Source organism: Leopardus geoffroyi, chromosome B3 (genome assembly GCF_018350155.1).
Source record: "Leopardus geoffroyi isolate Oge1 chromosome B3, O.geoffroyi_Oge1_pat1.0, whole genome shotgun sequence".
Lineage (NCBI taxonomy): Eukaryota > Metazoa > Chordata > Mammalia > Carnivora > Felidae > Leopardus > Leopardus geoffroyi.
In genome coordinates, this window is record NC_059337.1 from 136,851,161 (window position 1) to 136,871,888 (window position 20,728).

Here is a 20,728-nt window from a genome sequence, read left to right on the forward strand (position 1 = left end):
CCAGCACCACGTGTAAGTAACACCCAGCCTGGAGGCCAGTGACCTTTCATTATCATGACTGTTACTGTTAGTATTATTATTTTTTTTTTATTTTTTAAAGTTTATTTATTTATTTTGAGAGACAGAGAGAGACAGAGACAGCATGAGTGGCAGAGGGGCAGAGAGAGAGAGGGAGAGAGAGAATCCCAAGCAGGCTCCACGCTGCCAGCACAGAACCCAACGCGGGGCCTGAATTCACAAAACCTCGAGATCATGACCTGAGCTGAAACCAAGAGCCAGGCATGTAACCGACTGAGCCACCCAGGCACGTCCAGTATTATTTATTAGCTGCCATTTATGGACTGTTACTTGGGTTCCGCAAGGTGGTTACCACATGTCACCGAAGCCTCACGACCACGCACATGCCCCAGGTAGCGTCATGAGCCCCATTTTGCAGATGCAGAAGTTGAGGTCCCAAGCAGTTAAGGATACCTTATTCAGGGGTGCCTGGGTGGCTCAGTTGGTTAAGCGTCCGACTCCTGATTTTGGATCAGGTCATGATCTCACGGTTCGTGAGTTCGAACCCCACATCGGGTTCTGCGATGACAGATTCTTGGGATCCTGCTTGGGATTCTCTCTCTCTCCCTCCCTCTCTGCCCCTCCCCTGCTTGCGCACAGGCTCTCTCTCTCTCTCTCTCTCTCTCTCTCTCTCAAAATAAGTAAATAAACTTTAAAAAATTAAAAAGAAAAAGGGTACCTTGCCCAAATCACTTAGCTAATGAGAAGGATTTGCCACCAGGTCTGGAGGGCAGGGAAGCCAGGCTATGAGTCACTGGGCTGTAACAGTGCTTTTCAAGCACATAGCTTCTGCCAAGTGCAGCCTATATAATTTCCAGCCTTCACAGCAATGCCTTCTCCAGGAGGTATCACTAGCCCCACTTTACAGATGCGGATACTGAGGCTCTGAGAGGGATGGGATGTGCCCAGGGTCACAGAGCGAGGAGTGGAAGGGCTGGGTCTGACTCTAAGGTTCCCTGCCCTGATTGTCATTCTCTCCGACACTGGTTCTCAGAGTATGCACCCAGACCAGCAGGAGAAACAGCTGAGAATGTGGGAATGAGGCAAATCCTCAGGCCCCACCCCAGACCCACCTAATCAGGAATTCTGGGGACCCGCTCCAGCAACCTGGGTTTAAACAAGCCCTCCAGGGGATTCTGACCACACTCATGTTTGGGAACCACTGGTCAAGCCTCTCCCTCTGGCCCACAGCTTGTAACAGTTTATGAAGTCCAGCTGCCCCTTTTAAATGCAAAGGGTCGTAGGCAGAGTTGGAGGAACAAAGGGCAGACAGTGGAGATGCTTTTCCATGCTCCTTTCCAGTGACAGGTGGGACTCAACAGACTTCTCAGGGCTGCTGGGAGGGGTGGCACAGGGTTGGGTTCCCCCCTCCAACAGAGGAATGCACAGCTGAGCTGCCCCCATGAGCAATGAGTTCCAGATGGAGATGGGGGGGAGGCAGCGTCCTTGAAAGTTTCGTGATAAAACAAAACAAAACAAACATGCCAAAACCAAACAAATCAACACCCAAAAACACCAGCTTGCCTTTGCCAGACAAGAGTGGCTCAGCAAAAGGGAGACCAGCTGTCCCGGTTAGCCCAGGACTGGTGGCTTTCACGGGATATAGGATTTTCAGGGGTAAAACCAGGACAGGATTGGGCAAAACATGACAAGGTGGTCACCTTGAGCAGCAGGGTGCTGTTTGGATGAAGAGGGAGGCCTGCCTGCCTGGCCGCATGGAGAACATCCAACAATTCCAATACGCATTTCTGGCAGTCGCTTTCATGGGAGACTGGACAGGTCTGCCTGAAGACGCATAGAGGTTTCTCTCTTCCCTCTTTCTCCCTCTACCCCAGACCCCCACTCCTACAGACAAACATTCCTTCAGCAGGGAGTCCTCTGCCTGATCCTCGGGCTCCTAACTCCGGGTTTCAGCCACTCCCCCTCCTCCACGGACTGGCTGGCCTCCCTCTGCTCCACCTCATCCAACATCTACTGGAGAATTCTTTCCCAGATGCCCCCTTCCAGCCCCTGCTGGTGAGGACAAGTCCCTGTGCACCTCTGTGTGCCTCCCGCATGCCCAACGCAGGCGCTTGGCAAAGGCTGGCCAGTGAAGGAGAGGCCCGTGTCAGCACAAGGGATGAAAGGCACATCCGATGGGCAAAAGGTGACATGTGCCTACATGCAGTGTCTCCAGAAAGATAGCAGGAAAGGACGCTCCTGCCAATACCTCTTGCAAACTGAGCTGCATGAGGGCAGGAACGGCTCCTCTCTTGCTCTCCGCTGGCTCCCCAGCCGCTGGCACAGTGCCCAGCCCTGCCGAGCCCCATGTACGCCTACTGAACGAAATGACAACAGCAGCTTCATAGCTCTGAAGCCCCGTGCCTGCTGGGAGAGGCGACTCCCTTGGGGATTACAGAACAGGCTGAAGTTGCAATGTGGCTCTCTAGGTGCCTGACATTTACCGGGCACCACCGTGTGCAAGGTCTAGGCTGGGCTCGACAAGGACAGAGCGAATTGTGCAAAATATTTTCTCTGCCACTGGTCTAATCTGCCTCGCACGCCCTCAGGGAGGCCATGGCTGTGGGGTGCCTCCCCTGTCTGACCTGCCCAGGGTCCACATCCTCGTCCTTGGGCTGTATACAGCTCCTCTACCTAGCTCCTCCCTTGGAAAGCCATCTGTCCTTTCACCTCTATCCCTACATGCCAACGCCAAGGGTGGTCACATGGCCCAGGCCTGACCAATCAGCTTATTCCATCCCATCAGAGGCCACCTTGACTGGTCCAAGGACAGACATGTGACCCAAGCTGGTCCAATGACAGTCAGCCCCGGGACTTCAGTTGAAGGATTCAGAAAGGAAGCTCCCCTTGTAGGAAGATTACTAACTGCAAGGGTGATGGAATCCCAGAGCCTGGAGCCACAGACACTGGGCCAGCCTGAGAGAAGAGGCAACCCAGGAGAACTCAGAAGACAGAGAGGCAGAGACAGAGATCCAATGCTATCATCATACAAGACCTGCTTCTAGAACGTCCCGACACATGAACCGAGAGACTAACATCTCTCTCCCCAGTTTTGGTATCGCAGCTATGTGTAACTGAAAGAGCCCCGCCACAGGACCAGACTGCGTCTGCTCTCCTCGCCCCCAGAAGCCCTCAGGCCCAAAGCCCACCAGCAGGCCTCTCTCGCCTCACACGAGGCACTCTCTGCCTGCCTCCCCTTCTCTGCAGCTCCCAGCCTGGCTCCAGGCCCTGATGGGTGGTCTGGGGCTTGCAGTCTCCCGACGAGTTCCCCACTCGACTCCGGTCCAGCAGCTCACCCCCCAAGCCACCCTCCACATGGTCGGGAAAGCTGACCTTTCTGAAGAAGACGATACGGAATCCTGCCGCCTTCCCGCTTAACACCTCTGTGGGCTCACTGCTACCCGCAGCAGTTTTCTAAAGGGTGGGGTGCATGTCCCTGCAGGTAAGTGAGCTGACTGCAGATGGCAGGTGGACCCAGCACGCCAACACACTGAGACACGGAACAAGAAACTTAGGCCCCTTTTGGTTCTCTTACAAGCCTTCTGATTTCTTTACAGAGAAAAATCTCCACGCGGTCCCTGCTCGAGCTCTGACATCTATCTTTCTACCACTTGCTTCTCTCCCTTTTTATTTTTTTAAGTGGATTTAAAGTTTATTTATTTATTTTTGAAGAGCCAGAGACAGCGTGAGAGTGGGAAGGGCAGAGAAAGAGAAGGAGACAGAGAATCCTAAGCAGGCTCTGTGCTGTCAGCACTGAGCCCAAAGGGGGGCTCAAACTCACAAAACGGTGAGATCATGAGCTGAGCCGAAACCAAGAGTCTGATGCTTAACTGACTGAGCCACCCAGGCGCACCCTCTCCCTTTTTAACAGAAGAGGGAGAGCCTTGAGCTCGGAACCTTCCACAACAAGCTAGAACTCTGAAACGCTGTTTTGTGTTCATTGCATTTATTTTTATGGTCACCCTCTAATTATGCCAATGATACTGGTTTTTCATTGACTCATTTCAGTAGTTATATAAAGATTTTTTTTTGGAAATTGGTTAATATAAACAAAAAAAAATGAATCTATTTAAAGAAAAACTAAGGCAGGGGCGCCTGGGTGGCTCAGTCGGTTAAGTGTCGGGCTTTGGCTCAGGTCACGATCTCATGGTTTGTGGGTTCAAGCCCCATGCCGGGCTCTGTGCTGATAGCTCAGAGCCTGAAGCCTGCTTCGGATTCAGTGTCTCCCTCTCTCTCTGTCCCTCCTCTGCTCATGCTCTGTCTCTCTCTGTCTCTCTCAAGAGTAAATAAACATTAATGAAATAAAAACTAAGGCAAATAACAGGACGTATTTGGATATGGTGAATGATGTTTGGCAAACAACAATTCATAGGATGAAATGTGATCTCCTCAGCCAGGCTCACAAGGCCCTTCACGTTCCGCCCCTTGACAACTCCTTCCAACCCACTGAAGGGCTTGGGACTCCCATGATTGAGTCTCACAAAGCCATGCTTCCAACCTTCTGCCCACGCTGTTCCTTCTGTCTGATGTCCTTTCCCCACACCTTCCTTATCAACTTAGAACAACCCTATCCATGCCTTAAGACTCGGGTCAATGTTACTGTCTACTGTGGCCCAACGACTCAAAGATTTGAAGGCTACCTGTGCTCTCTCAGGCCACTTTTTGAGCCTCTTCTTTGAGGCTGAGAGACCCCCAAAGACCAGAATGGTCTTTCACCTCTGTGTCTGGCACAGAGGCTCAGTTAGAGCAGGGCGGATGGAAGGGACCCCTGCTGGGGGACGTGGACCAATCAGATGCAAGCATAGGCTTGCACAGGAGATGGCATAGGCTCGTTGCCCAAAAATTGGAAAGAGGAGGGCTTCCAAAGGAAGCAAAGGGGGAAGGGAGTGATCTGCAGAGGCAGGTGCCTGAGGCTGGGCCCCCCCGGTACAGCCCAGGGGTTCCCTCAGGAGAGAGAGGGAGGTGAACATGCTGGGCTACAGGGTCCTTCGGAGGCCTGGAGCAGAGAGCCCGGTAGGCCAAGGTTCTCAACCTTAACTTATATTTGGATCATCTCTGAACTTGTTATAATGCCAATTCCTAAGCCGCACCCAAAGGCTGACTGGGTGGGTTAGAAGTGGGTCCTGAGCTACACTTTAAAAGGAATGCTTCAGGTGACGTTGAGGGCTACACTCAGAGAAGCACCGGGCTACAGGTGTCACGGAAGAATGGGAACAGGTAAGGGCCTAGCAGACCAAACTCAGAAATGCATCTGAACTGCAAAGATCCTCTAGAACATTGCATCACTGTCTGGACACCGAGAGCCTGAAGACACCATCTACCGGAGAATAGGCGTCGTCAAGGTTATTTAACATATGCCCCGAATAACTCAACGGAGATGTGTTCAGCGAGAGAGAGCCACACACGATCACAGGTGGTCTAGAGGCCAAACGTGGAGTGATCCATCCAAGATGCAGAATCTCTGTTTAGTGACCTTCTCAACCAGCAATTGTAAGCAGGAGACTTAACCCCTGAGAATCAGGATGAGGCCATTTCCGGCTAAAGAAAAACCCTCCTTTGTTTGAATGACCAGGCAATCAACCTGTCCGTAGATGAAATCAAGGCAAACAAGTGAAAGGGAGGTTTCTAGCAGAACTCGCTGCAAATGGCTGTCAGGCATCTGTTTAAGTTCGCTCCCAGAGCCGCTTGGGCTCCTAACCAATCGCCTCCTCAAGCGCGAATTAAAATAGAGACATGAAAGCATGCGCATGGGGAGGGTATTTAAGACTGGCCCGATGGCTGCACCCCTCTCAAGCTCTGGCCTTCAGAACAATCCAGGCTGAGTTACTCATCAAATGGAGATTGACTTTTATCTGATTAACCGATGGAGACATCCTCCTCCATCCCGCAGGAACATTCTGTGGGAAAGGCGTTCTGCAGACTGCAGGGAAAAGTTGGGCCTTGGCTTCCCTCCTGCTCGGCCAGTGGAAAATTACAAAGGAAGCAAGGCTGCCCTCTGCTCTACTCCCGGGGCCTTTCTGGGCCCGGAAAACACAGAGAGAACCCCAGAAACAAACCTTTACTTACCTGGGGCGGAGAGGAGTCTGGGAGGCGGTGGGGGCGGGGGCGGTGGGGGCAGCAAGGGAGGGGGCCGGCACTGGCAGATGTGTTGACAGCTATCGGTCACCTTGGAGCAGGACTTCTGGGGCTCACCGTGCGTCACCTGCAGAAACGGGCACACGCGCCCGAGAGAAGACAATGAGGCCACCAGGAGGGAAATGGACCCACGCCACCCGATCCCAGCCAGGGTGGAACCCGGGATCCTTCCCGAAGACCGAAGACTGCCTCGGGGAAGAATGAAGGCGTGGGCTTGGCTCAAAGGGAACGATGTTGTGGGAGGCTGGCCGGGCAGGTTTAGAGACCAAGGTGTTATTCCCAGCTCTGCCAGGGACCCGCTGAGGCCGTGACAAGTAACTTGGATATTAATGAGAGGTCGACAAGAATTTGATGGTTAACTCTCAGAATTTCCCTCCTGTACAAATGAGGAAACCGAGACCCAGGCAGGAGAAGTGGCTGCCCAAGGTTCCCACACCATGTGGTGACAGGATACTGATTTTACCTCCTCAGTAACCCTAGCCAACCGTTCTTCCAGTCTCCAGAAGCCCTCGCCTTCTCTCTGTCCACAGCTCCTGACAGCCTTCCTCTGTCAACTCAGGCCAAGGTGCCCCCATCTTGAGGAAGGAAGCCTACCTTCCCAGGCCATGTGAGCAAGAGAGCCGGAGGGGACCAAACCATCCGCATCCTCCCAGCAATCCCCGAGTGCTTGCCCACAGCTCAGGAGATCATGTGGCCACAGGGCCGTGCTCAGGAGGCCCCTGACAACGTTTCCAGCCCCACCGCACCCCATGCTCTCAGCTTCCGCTCTGCCTTCAATGCCCTTCTTCTACTCCCTGGACCCTGGCCATGCATCGCCCCTCCCCCTCCACTTTGCATCTGCTGCTCCAGGGTCCCGGAATGTTCTCCAACACCTTTCTCTCGCCTTGTCCATTACTCAGAGTGGCTATCACCTCCTCAGGAAAGCATGCCTGACCAGGTCAGTTCTCCTTTTATAGGCTCTCCTGGTACCAGGTTCCACTCCGTGGGGCAAAAATCTACATTTGGGTGATTGCCTGGTTCCCACCTGTTTTCACCACTGGACTATAAGCTCTATGGGGGTGGCGGCTGGGCCTTGGATTTTCTGCCACTAAGGGAATGCCTGGCATTCAGTAAATACTTGGTGAATGGATGGATGGACGGATGGATGGATGAGTGGATGAGTATTAAAAACTGGACCAGAATCCGTAGCTCTTGACTCCTGGTCTGTACTCTTTCCACACCAGCCTTCATTACGTCACTTGTAAACAAGGATGGGGGCTGTGCTTGACCAGTAGTTCCAAACCCTGATGGCACATTAGAACCTCCCAGGCAGCTTTAAAAAAAAACAAACAAACAAAAAAAAAAACTCGTGCCGGAGCCTTTCCCAAGACCAGTTAAATCAAAATTTTTGCAGGTGGAGCTGGGCATGACTATTTTGTTTAATGTCCCCAGGCTAGACTTCTACTGTTTAGCCCGCGTGAGAACTGCTGGCTTAGACACACCGCCAGCGTCCCTCCCTGCAGCAGAGGGCCCTAACCCATAAGCCCCCGGCTCTGTGCCCGTCCCAGGGAACAGGCGGATTCAACGGCCTGGAGGGAAGAGTTGGCGGTCACCCTCACCTCAACGAAGCCCACCGTAACTTCTCTGGCTGTCATCTCAGGGGAGTAGAAACCCAAAACCCCAGGTTCTCTGCAACCAGCCACCTGCAATGCAGCCAGCCTTCGGGAAAGGCATTTTGCAGACGGCCTTTGGAGGCCCAATGCAGCCTCCTCCTCTGTGCGTGTCCCCGGCCCGGCAGAGAGACCCCACGGGGCTCCGACACTCCCTTCCCACTTGGAGGCCTTGAACAGGCTGGGTAATGACCACTGGGGGATGGCAGCAGGAGGTGGACTGATTTACAGCCCTGACTTAATATCTACCGGGCCAAGAAGCTGCTGCTCGCGACCGTTTAGTGCTTTCAGAGGGCCATGGAGTGAGTTTCAAACTCCAAAGGCAATCTCATCGCCTGCCGGGAAGGGCAGATCCTCTGATGGTGGGCCTCTCCTAGTCAGTCCATGGAGATGCCTAACTCGTAGCATAGCAGCTTCACCAGTGCGCCTGTCAGCTCTCCCGGGGCCATTGAGCTGCCCTCCTCTTGGTTCCGACCTTCTAAGACCTTCTAAGACCACGGGGGTTGCTCGAAGGCTCCATTCTGCCAATGCTGGCCTCCGAGGGCGTTCCTCTGCTGGATTCCACCAGTGTGCAAACGTCAAGCAATGCCACTGCTAAAGCAATTACTCTCCCTCTCTCCGAGGGGCAATTTATGCAAGAGTTCAAGAGGAGCACATCTGCTTAACCCAGCCCAACACGATGACCCATTTTTCTGTGAGAGGATATAAGGGTACGGACGTATAAGAGAGTTTAATGCGATGAAATTATCAGTGGGGGAGCCGGGGCCAAGTTTCAAGGCTGAAGGGGGAGGGAACAAAGGAACGCATGGCACTTAAAAAAAATCCATGGTTCCTTGGTGTCTGGCTGTCTGTCCTTCTCCCTGGGGGGTGGACCCCACTTGGGGCCCCTCACTGGGGTGTGGTCCAGTGCAAGCCTGTGGCTACCGAGCCTCTCTTGACTGGTTACTTGCCAACTTCCCGAGCCCCACGTCCCCCACCCCCACCCCAGAAAATAGATCCATCTGCCCAGGGTAGCTTCTTCACCTCGTAAACCCTTCTCTCTGGGCACTTTCCCCACTGTTTGGTAACGTCTGCTGCCCACACTGAGCCTTGAACGTTTGGGGCAGGGCAGGCAGGTGGTGGGTGGGTCTGTGCTTTATTAGTCCTGACCAAGTGAGACTTCCTGAGCGCTACTGTGTGTCAGCCATGGGAAACAGGCTCTCGTTTCACTCTCATGAAGATCACGGAGAGAGGCAAATATTGTCATCCGTGCTTATGCTGGGGCGGGGGCTCGGGTAGGGACGACAGACCCAGAAAGGCTAAGTAACGCACTAAGATTTCACAGGGCCCTGCATTCAGTTGGTGCACAATGAAAAGATGTGTTGGGGGATGGTCTGCCCACCAGTGGAGAAACACAAGATCTCTTCTGTTCCCCAACTCTGGGTCCCCTCGGGGGTTCTGCAGATTGGCGGTGGTTGTGTTTAGACCAGTAGAGAGAACAATCTCAGCACTGGGAACTTGTCTCGACACCTGGCTTGCTTGCTTTGAATCGTGGGGAGTCCCACAAGGAGAAGAAACTTACCCCTGAGGTCACCTGCTCTTGGCTGGACTTGACTAAAAATGGGCAGAGGCCCAGGGAGGTCAACGACCTGCCTAAAGCCCGCCGAACAAAAGCCGACACCATTACTTCCTGTGACCACTTCTGGTCCCGTTTTGCTGTCCCCTGCCTTCCTGCCCCTGCTCTGCAGCATTCCCCTGGGGCCAGAATCTTGTCAATGCTGCTGTCATGGACAGTGGGCTGAGGGACAGGTAAGTCCCACGGTCACCTGGATTCGGTACCTGCCACTGTGGTTTGGGGGCCACGGTGCTCCATGGTTGCTGGTTCCCGCTCACTCCCGGCCAATCAGCGCAGGTTTTCGGGTCGGTGGATGTTACCTCCTGAACAGCCCTTAACTCCATCAATGTCTCCCCACTCCCACTACTACTGCCCTAAACCAGGACACCATTGTATCTTCCCAGGGCAGCACCTGCCTCTGACTTAGGATTGTGAGATAAAATACAGGACACCTTGTGAAATTTTCGACAAACAGCAATTTTTAGTAGAAGTATGTCCCAAATATCGTGTGGGATATACTTACACTAAAAGCATGAGCCACTGTTGATTTGAAATTCAAGTTTAACTGGATGTCCTGCAATTTTACCTGCTAAATCTGGCAACTGCTCCCCTCCGCGGCCTCCTTGCCTCTTGCCTCACCCCCACCTCTCCAAATCTATCTTGTCAGTGGGGCTGGACCAAGGTTTCTAAAATGCCAGGCTGAGATTATGTCATTTCTTGCTGAAAACCTTCGACAGCTCCCATGGCCCTCAGGATCAAGTCCAAGCTGTAAGACACTAGGTTAGCGGCTTACAATAGTAGCCTTACCTGGGACTTCCCTCCCCTCCCCAAGGTTCTTCCAGTGCCCCATTCTCTCCTCTGGGCTCAGGGTTATTCCCTCTGCCTGGAGGCTTCCTTCACACGGCATCCTGCTCCTATCTTGTCCTTGCTCATGCCTCAGCTGAAGCCCTCCACCTGCCAGGCTTCTCTGACCCCTCCATCGGGTCTCATCTCCAAGCTGTCTGCTCCTGCTGAGTTCTCTTACCTATCATTACTTAGTTATCTCTCCAGTGCCAGACTGTCAGTGCCATGAGGGCAGGGACTGCCCCCCGCACTTCACAAAGGGCCTGGCAAACAGTAGGTGCCCAATAAATGCTACTGATGAAATGAGCTCAGCCTTGCTGGTGGCTCCTCTTTAGCGCACAGAGACCCACTGGCCCGGATCAGAGCCTGTCTCCCTGGAGGACGCCCACAAAGATGATGGCTTCTGGCATCTTTTATGGAGACAGGCCAGCACCACAGTAACTTGATGAGACACACTCCTGTCACACCTAATAAATTTGCCAGCCTGTCATCCTCTTTGCTTGCAAAAAAAAAGGAATCATCGGGAAGTGAACTTAGAAGAACCCTAAATCACAAAAGCTCAGAATCGCTATTCCAGACACATTAAAGAAGAAAGGGGAAAGGCTAGGGAATGCCCCCACCAACCTTGTGGCAATTTAAATGTCATCTGACTTTAATGATTAAGTTCCTTATCATCTGGGCGGCAGCCAGAGGCGTCAGGCGGATTGCAAGGTGGGAACCTGGTGCTTTGGGGGGACCACAGGTCTCTTGCTTCACCAATTACCCTATTAATTACAGCACTTTGATATGTCGGTCTCCGTCTCGCAAATGCTTACGACTTTGGGGGATTCTTCTGGCAAAATGCTTAGGAAAACACAGATAGCTCTGACTTCTTTCTCTATATTCAAGGAACTCCTATGATGTGACAGATTTTAACCTCTCCACTTAAAGGAAAATACATGGCTTTGCGCACTTGTATTTTTCTCTTCTCCCCTCCATTCCCGTGGATTCAGCTCTTCCGCTCAACAACCAGATCCATCCATTCTAAAGCCCCTCTTGCCCTGGCTTCTCGGTCCTTATCATTTGTAGATTAATTTTTCCAGAGCCTCCTGCCAAGATTTTACCCATTTTACTTGTCTGGAGGACTCCTTTTCTAATTGATTTTCACAAAAATTGATTTGTATTGAGTAACAGCATCTGAAGCGCACACACACACACACACACACACGCCTGGGTAAGTACGACCTGGCTGAAAGAGGTGGTTAAAAAGACTGAGCTGCTGTCACAAAATTATTTCTTTTGGTGGTAATGGTGGGGAGACAGGGGGTCTGCTGCCTCAGTCTTGCTAGTCGACACCACAGAATTCCAGTCTTGGAGACTGACAACATCATCATGCGGCTGTCTATACGTATCAGCTGAAAAAAAGTGTTAGGGAAAACGGTAAACAAACGAATATGAAAACACAGTGAACTTAACAACTGAGGTTCAACTAAAAGTTGAGCAAGGGAAGCTGGTCCCAAACCGCCCGAGTGTTTACAAGTGACAAAACCCTGAATCCCGAGGCGGCACAGCTGAGTTTAATAACTGCTGTTTCACACGTTAAACAAAGCTGTCAATTCCAAAAGGAAAACAATGGTGAGGGAGACAGAGGCAAGCCAGACAAGAGAGCGGAGAAGATGAGCCTGGTGCTGAGGGTGGGGGGCAGACTCTGGTTGGCCCACCCGCTCAACCAGCACGCTCCTTCCAGCATGAGAACCCCTGGTGCTCCCCAATAATCACCCAGGCCACCATCTGAGCGGGACAGACGACAGCTGGTTCCCAGGGGGGCCCCATCACTCGGGACAGCTCACGGACCGCGGCACACTGGCAAGGGGTCTCCCCCTATCCTCTTTTCTTTGATTTCTCCCTCCCTGTTCAGGGCAACCATCCGAACGATCCTCGACCCCCAAAATGCCACCAGAAGAACATGACGACGCAAAGACCCCAGGGTTGGGCGGTTCAATGCTCAAAACAATAAAAATGCCCTCCAGCGCCTGCTGAGCCACTGAGAATTCAAAAATCTCCAACAGACTCTGTCGTGATCAACAGAGTGCCCGGCCATGCAGACAGAGGAGCAGCATTACCATTACTAGTATCAATTACTCGCAGCAGCTACCGTTTAGTGTTGATTATGGTCCAGGCACGGCTTTAAGCGATCTTTACTCGCTTGATCTCATCCAAGTCTTGTAACAGCACAGAGAGGAACAAGAAACCGAGGCCCCCGAGAGGCATTGCCTGAGGTCCTGAGCCGGCGAGGGCCAGAGCCGGGGCTCCAAATTCAGCGCTGACACCAAAGTCCACTTCACCACTCCACCGTACCACTGACCGTGGGCATCCTGGGAGGTACTAGGGGCCATGCCATCTAACCCTCTCCCTGACCCCAACTGACAGAACTCCAGCTGCTGGCCTCCTGGCCTCTGCCCTGGGGGTCTAGGGGGCCCAGGGTGAGGACTCCAGCCCCAGGCAGTCCTTACAGACAGCTCCTTCCTCCATCCCCACCAGTGGCCACCGGGCACCATCCCTGCACTTCTCCAACTCCGCCGCCTACGAGTAGCACAGCCTCTGCTGTGTCAATTCCAGTGTAAGAAGCCCGAGTGGAAGTTTACTAGTGATTCTGGTGGGAAATAAAGAATGTATATTGTTGGGACCATTTTCTTTGTAAGTGTGCTAGCGCTCTACGGTTTCTTTTCCCGCATTTCTGCAACAGAATGTTGTCATCAAGAAGGCACTCCCAAGCCCTTTCTGTTCCCAGGCCCTGTCCTGCAGGCCTTAGCGCGCCAGGACTGAGGCCTCCCCCCGGAGTTTTGCCCCATCTTTTCACGGCAAGAGTGTGGAGGGCTGGGGAGAGCGGGAGGGCTTGTACCTCTTCTTTTCCTAAACTCTCCCCAGGGGCAACCAGAGGGCGCCTGCAGGAAACAGTGCCACCCCCCACCCCCACCCCGGTGCAGCCCGCGGAGCCCGCACCTCCCGGCCTAGTAGCCCACAACCCCCGGCCGCCGCTCACCTGCACGAAGCCCCAGAGCGGGTGGAGCGCGCAGTGCAGCAGCAGAGAAGGCCAGCAGCAGCCACGGCGCAGCACCAAGTCCCGGAGGAGCATCTCGGCCCGCGGCACCCGCGCACTTGGGGCGAACTGTCAGGGGAGCAAAGCCCTGGTCAGGCGGAGGCCGCGCGGGCACCGTCTCCCGCGCGCACCCGCACACGTAGCAGTCCCGGTTGGGCGGGCACCCTGGGGCACCCTCATAAACCAAGCCTGCCCCTTCACTCCAGCTTGCACATTCGCTGACCCTTCGTGCACACTCACAGAGGCCGGCATCCCAGAACACTCTGTCCTGGCGCACACCCCCAGAACCCTCTGTGTATACCTTGGCCCCGTGCACACCCCCAGAAGCCTGCGTGCACACTTTAGCTCCATGCACACCTCCAGAAACAGCCAAACACACTTAACCTAGCCCAGTGCATCTCCCCAGAAACCTCCCCAGCCATGCACAACTCACTCCCACTGTGAGCACACTTCAAACCCGGCGGGCACCGCTCACCCTGCCTGCACACCCACAGATACGGCTGTGCACACCCACCGACTCATGCCTGCACACTCGCTGACCCTGCATGCACAACACCGGGAAATCACACGCTGCGTGCACCCTCCCTGCCCCGCCGGCCCCCACTGCGCACACTGCAACATAGGCACCTCCGTGCGCACCCCGTTCGCCCTCGCGCGCTCTCCCCAGCCCGGGCCTCCCGCTTCAGGGCGTGAGCCTCCCTCCGGCCTCCCTCTCCGCCCGCACCCCTCCAGTGCCTCACGCCACCTTGCCTGGCGGCGGCCCCAGCAGATCCTCGGCGCGGGGAAGGGAGGTCCGCGTTCCCCCCGCGGCAGACTGTCCCCGAGCCGCCGGACGGCCCCCATTTAAAGCCAGCCGCCTCCCCGGTCCCCCGCCCTCTAGGCGGGGCCTCGGTCCTCACCCTGGCGACTGCGCGGGCGCCTGGGGGCTTCACGTGCCGGGGAGGAGCGCCGGGCACTGGAGCAAAAGTTTGCGCGCGGCTGGGGCCTCGCGGGCTGCCGAGCGGGGGCCCGGCGCGGCGCGCTCGCACGGGGCGCAGGGCGCGGCGGCTCCGGGCTGCTCCCGGCCGCGCGCGGGTCGGGAGGGGCGGCACCCCGCGCCCGGGGCCGGGGCGGGCTGCCGAGGCGGAGGGGAGGGCGGGGAAAGTCTCCTCCGAGCCGCCGGGAGCGGGCGGCGCGAGCCTCCCCGGATCCCCGCCCTTCCCGGTGGCGCCGCGCGGCTGCCCGGGGCGCGGGGGTGCCGGAGCCGTCCTCGTCCGTCACGCCGGCCCGCGGGAGGCGCTGCCCGGGTGCGCCCGCTCGGGCAGCAGGGCCGCGGGCGGAGGCGAAATAAATAATGCACGAAAAAGGAAAACAGACGTGAGCCTCGCCAGAGCCTCGCCCGCCTCCCGCCCGGAGCTGCGCTCCCGCCCGCGCTCCCCGCCGTCGCCGCCAGCGCCGCTGCAGTGATTCCTCGTCTCCATCTAGCGAGGCTATTGTGTATTGGGAGCTTAATAATTTATTTATTCACCCGCGAGGAAGAGGACTCCCGGCCCCAGGGGGTCTGGCTCCGCGCCCGCCCTTCCCCCGAGTTTCTCCGGGGCGGCGGGAAGGGGGCAAGGACTGACTCGCGGAGACCCCTTCCTGCGCTCCGTCCTTGCGGACTGTCTCCCCTCCCCCGCCCCATTCGGAACGGCAGTGTCCCCTGGGTGTCGTGGCTCGAAGGGACAAGCCGGCCCTCCCGGGGCCAAGGGCCCTGTTGTCCCTTCTGTAGTCTCAGTGCGGGGACCTCTCCAACCACACGCTGCGTCTTGGAGGGAGTTGCCTGCGGCCCTGGGGAGGACCTCTCCACCACTGCTTTTCCTCAACCGTCTCCAACTCCTCTGTTGGAGGCAAGATTATCAACAAGTCGGTCGCGAAGTAGCCTGCCACGTTTCGTTCAAACCCGCTGCCCCCCGGCCTCCCAGACCGCACCGCAGGTACGCGCAGCCGCTCTGTTTATCCCGTGTAAGCGCTTGGGAAGCTCTTTGATGGATGGCCTTCCAGAAGGTCCCCCAAAGCGTGGACAATCCTATTCTTAGGTGGGGGGAAGGAGGGAACCAAGAGCCCAGGACTAAGAGTGGAGAGTCAGACACTGTAGTTGACTCACTGAAGAAACATTCACTCAGTTCCTTCTCACAGTCTCTGTGGGCACCCTGCATCACCCCATATAGACACCCACTCCGAGTATAAACTGCCCTGCAGACCAGTTTTCCGACCAGTTTTCTAGGGACCTCTTGCATGCAGAGTGCCTACCCAAGACTATTCTCCGGGTAAACTCTTTAGAGCCACATCTGAACCAAGGAGACATGGGGGGAGAAACGTGAATGGGACTCTGTGCCTCCCCCCCCCCCCCGCGAGCCTGGGGTGCAGTCAAGGAGACAGATCATGAAATCGGCCCTTCTGCCCTCCAGCTGTGGTGCAAGAGGGGGTCTGCTGTAAGCAGGGGTAGAGGAATGTGGATGAGGCAGAAGGCAGTCGAGGCTTCCAGATGAAAATGGCCTCTGGGAATGGGAGAGTATTTCAAGTGTTGGGAATCCCTTGGGCAAAGAGGTGGAGATACTTGTGCATTCACTCATTCATTCATGCACTCACTCATTCATCCATTCCATACACAGTGTCTGTGAGTGCCTACTAAGGTCAGACGGAGCATTTGAGGAGGGGTATACACCAGGGCACAAGCGAGATATTGGTGCTGTCCTGTGCGACAACCATGAAGGGAGGAGGGATGGTAAGAAAATATTGAAAGAGGGGGCTTCCCAGGTGACTTTCCCTCACTAATAGTTTGAAGCAGAAGGATGAGTCACAAAATTGAGCCACTATTCATCAGCTGAGGTCAAAACAACATTGATTATGCTAATGCCTTTCTACTTAAGCCAGTCAGGGTATTTTGTTCAGTTGGTGATTCCAGTCTTTCGATGTGACAGCAACCTGTCATGTTTGTACACGGAGCTCTTTACCACTTAAAAAACGTTCTTCGTATCACATTTAATGCCGTTCTCACAACTCTTCGAGGTGAAGGTAATTGCTCCATTCGACAGGTTCAGAGACGTGAGGAACTTGTCCGGGCTCACACAGCCGCTCACCTGGGATTGAGAAGGACTGAGCCCCAGGCAGTCGTCCCGTTCTTTGGAAGGACCTGGGCAGGTTTTATATGTTGGAAGGCCTGCATTATACATTCTGGTCTTCAGGACTCCTGTGCTCGGCCCTCTCTGTGTACCTCTGGGCCCGTAACCTCCTGGCCTTCCTAACACTGTGGAGCATCACAGCCTTATGGCAAAGAACAGCCTCTGGCATGGGCCCCCTCCCCCCATAGCAGGGCTGAGGCAGGGCTCGGGTTCCTCTCACCCTTTCTGGACCCAAATGGCAACCGCACACCACAGTCCCTGGGATCTGCCTACAGGGGACCGGGCAACTGCTCAGAACTGCAGGGCAAATTTTGACCAGTGAAAGGAGGAAAGATCCGGTGCTTGGATCGTAGTGGTCTCACTGGGCCTGTCAGGAGATTCGAGTAGGCACGACTGGGCAACCGACCGTGTGCTCTTCTGAAGACATGGCCAGCTCAGTAGCACACAGCCTTGTGTTCCCTTGCTTGTTCCACTCCCCTTGCCCGCTCACGTCTGTTGCCCGAAGGTCGTATCCCTCAATAAAGGATTAGCAAGCAAGCATTGCTTCATGCTCTGTCTCCCCAGGAACTACAGACAATTGGTACCACGAGTGACCCTAGAAAGCCGATCTTCAGGATGGAATGTTGGAGCCGGACTGCGATCTGTCTGGAAGCAATACGAGCCCCATTACTGATGGTAAGCAGGGTCGTATATGGCATATAGCGACCCTACAATTTCTGAAGCTCCACCCGTGGCTACTTGGAATGAGATGCAGGTAGAAAGCCAGGCTTTGGAAGGTCACGTGGCTGCTGTGCGTGATCGACGTGGGGGAAATGATAATCATAAGGACTGTGGGGTCAGATGGCTTCTGACAGCACTGGAAAGCCAATGATAGGCTCAGGGAAGCCATTTGCCAACTGACATCCACAAGACAGACTGTGTGAAGGTCAGGCTCCAGAACTGGTATGTGGGGTAGCAGAACTGACAAGGAGTCTTGGCGTGCAACCACGCAGGTGTCCCGTGTCCAAGTCAGGGCTCTGATGGGGAGAGAGTTGGACCTTGTGATCTGGAATAGAGACATTTGGGTGACAAGCCCTGAAAAATCTTAGACCCCTCCCCCAGATCTCCCTAAATCTGCTGGCTGGTAGAAGCATCTCTCTCTCCCTTTGTCAGAAAACAAAACAAAACAAAACAAAACAAAAAAAAAAAACAACAAAAAAAAAAACAGCTCCTCTTGGCCTGGAGACCAAGCAATGACCTAATGGCAGCAGGTGCCTTGCACCACGGTGCTGGTTCTCATGACAATAGCCTGTAGGAAATAAGGTGAGATGCCAGAACTTCTTTGGCACAATGTTGAAAAAAACAACAGAGGGCCCAGAGAGCTGCAAATATTAGAATCCCAAGACCTGAGAATCTACCCTGTGGCTAAGTTTCCTGGGGTGGCCCTGAGGGCGTTCTCTTCACTGAGCTGGAGAGAAAAGCCCAGTGGGAGGTGGGAGTCAGGGAAGCAGCAGCATCTTTGAGAAGTTCAGTGGTGTGGATCCTCCGAAGGAAGGAAGGCCGGGTTCAATGACCGGAAGTGGTGGTGAAGTTGACTCCCTGGCATCCAAGGCCAGCTGGCCTTCTAGGTCATGAGAGGCAAAGGGGATGTGATGACCATCCCCATGGTGTTTTCCATGTGTGACCCATGGAAAACAAAGCCGGAGTGGCAGTTAGGGTGCCTTGAGCGGTAGATGTCTCTACGTCCATGGCTCGAAGATCACGGTGTCACTAGGGATGAGATCGATGGAGAGTTAACAAGGTTATTGCTCAATTTGTATGAATTTTCTTTAAAATAATCAAGAACGTTAGAGCAAAAAGATGACATCAGCTACTGCAATGGAAAATTTTCTGAGTTTTTTCACGGCGCAAAGCCCATGGCTTGAAGGGGAGGCTGGGTTCCTTTGAAGGACACGCAATGCCACTGAGTCCTGAGATCAGTCGCGACCAGCAGCAACCTGACATGCGACGGACGTGGTCCACTCAGGACCAGGCTCTAACAGGTCCAGAAGGAACAGTTACATTACCCAGACAGATGGCCCCGATTCTTCTCTCACCCAGCTCTGCTGAGATTCTTCCTTAACTCGTACCTGGAGTCTCAAAGGGGAGTTTTGTGCAATAGTCTGTTGGAGCAAGAAGGCACCGGGCCTCATCGACACACAGATCAACACAATATGTTGGTGCCCGTCGGGAACGGCACGGCTACATCACGTCCGCGTTCAGGGGCGGAAGGAGAGGGGCCTGAAGTGCAAACATACACTGGCTCCTGTGTGCAGGGTAGTGTTTAGGAGCATGGAAAGAATGAGACTAGAAACCCAGGGGCATAGAGGTCAGGAAAACTGTAGAGTCATGAGCTCGGGCACGTTTCTGTCCCATATTAATACTCACCAGAGAACATCGTTGCCAAGGAAGCTCTCAGCAGTTAGTTGGATAGGATGATCCATGCTCTGGAGGTCAACCAGCCTCTCTCTCTGGCCAGCCTTGTGTTTCCCGAATGGTCTGCTGAAGGCACAGCCATGGCATCAACTTGGACATGGAGGCTCACGGCATTTGCAGCAACGTTCTCCTGAATGAGGCGTGAGTCGATAGAAATGCCTCCAGGGGCGCCTGGGTGGCTCAGTCAGTTAAGCCTGCGACTTTGGCTTAGGTCATGATTCCATAGTTTGTGAGTTCGAGCCCCATATCAGACTCTCTGCTGTCAGCACGGAGCCCAGTTCAGATCTTCTGTTCTCTCACTCTCTCTCTCTCTCTCTCTGCACCTCCTCCACTCATGCGCGTGCTCTCTCTTGAAAAAAAAAAAAAAAAATCAACAACAAACTAAGAAGTGTCTCCAATAGCTAGAATACACAAATCTAGGTGTAGAAGTAGGATTGGCCCCTCAGAGCCCAAGTGCTACTCTGTGCTTATGCTCCTGCACTGAACACAGTCAGAGTTCACTAGACCAGAAGCTGTAACTATTACCGGGTTCCCTGGGCTCCTCGTGCTAAGGACACAACAGTCAGAGAAGAGATGCTGCACCGGCAGGCCGATCACCCTTGATTACCAGGAGGATCGAGGCTTACGGTCACAAAGTGGGCATAGGGCGGAGTACCCCTGGTGGTACGAACTGAGTGTGTTCCCCTAAATTCAACTCGCAGTTCGTGAGTTCACGCCCCACGTCCGGCTCTTTGCTGACGGTGAGGGGCCTGCTCGCGATTCTGTCTTCCTGTCTCTCTGCCCTTCCCCAACTCATGCACACTCCCCCTCTCTCTCTCAAAATAAATCAATAAACTTTAAAAAAAAAAAGTTTATAAAAGAAAACCATAAAGGAGAGAAAATACATTTATGGTACTGTACTGTGTTTATCGAAAAATATCTGTATAAGTGGCCCCGGGCAGTTCAAACCCATGTTGTTCAACAGTCAACTGTAATTAGATTTCCACGTTCTTGGAAGAATTAACAGATAATTCATATAAACACTGAGCCTGGCACAAAGTAACTGCTCAAAAAAGGCCATCCCTGATTATTTTGAAGGATAGAGGGGCAAAGACGCTGCCCTTTTGTAAGAGCGCTCCTTGACATCAGGGATCTTTTTTGAGTAAGACACGCACAAAAAAACAAAGGAAATGCGTTACGAGTACTCATTACTGAACCATGAGATCATGCAGGCTAATTATGTTTTGAAATGCTCCAGATAAACATGCAATTATTGAAAAAGACATTGGGATTGGCCAAATTGTTCATTACTTAAGCTTGAATTAAATATGTAATTGTCGGTGTCACATTTTATGGGTCAGCTGCGACTCTGTCCAGAGAGGACGTTTTCCTGATTGACCAGGTATGGGGGAAGGGGAACCCAATCTCCTCTAGGCTTTGCTGAGACCTGGCCAGCCATACTTGGCCTTCCCATCTTGGTCCCACACCCTAGCCAGTCACCTAGAAGCTGAGCAGGACTCATTATGTGGGGCCAGCTGGGTAGATTTGCCTTGCCCCAAACTCAGAGTTAACTCTGTTCGCCAAGAATATTTTGGTCCAAATCCCTTGAACTTAGATGTTTGGATGTGGAAGAGAGTCAGAAAGAAACCCAGACTTTAAACTTCACTTTAAAACCACCTGCATCTTGGGGCACCTGGGTGGCTCAGTCGGTTGAGCGTCCGACTTCAGCTCAGGTCACGATCTCGCGGTCCGTGAGTTCGAGCCCCGCGTCGGGCTCTGGGCTGATGGCTCAGAG

General features: G+C 54.0%; 1 protein-coding gene across 5 annotated transcripts in view; it reads right to left on the bottom strand.

Annotated features, from left to right (window-relative positions):
* PRIMA1 (proline rich membrane anchor 1) overlaps nt 1-14,391 on the bottom strand; it is a 61,562-nt gene extending 47,171 nt beyond the window's left edge. For 4 of the 5 annotated variants that reach the window (XR_006705273.1, XR_006705274.1, XM_045451928.1 and 1 more), the window contains exons 1-3: nt 14,103-14,229; nt 13,301-13,426; nt 6,124-6,259 (exon numbers count right to left, since the gene is read on the bottom strand). Coding sequence is in view for 3 of the 5 variants with exons in the window: in XM_045451928.1 (XP_045307884.1) it covers nt 6,124-6,259; nt 13,301-13,393 (229 nt within the window). In the remaining 2 variants the exon portion in view is untranslated. Of the gene's footprint in view, nt 1-6,123; nt 6,260-13,300; nt 13,427-14,102; nt 14,230-14,256 lie in introns of those variants that run through there. The other variant, XM_045451929.1, reaches the window with a different exon arrangement.
* Nucleotides 14,392-20,728: the final 6,337 nt, after the last annotated feature.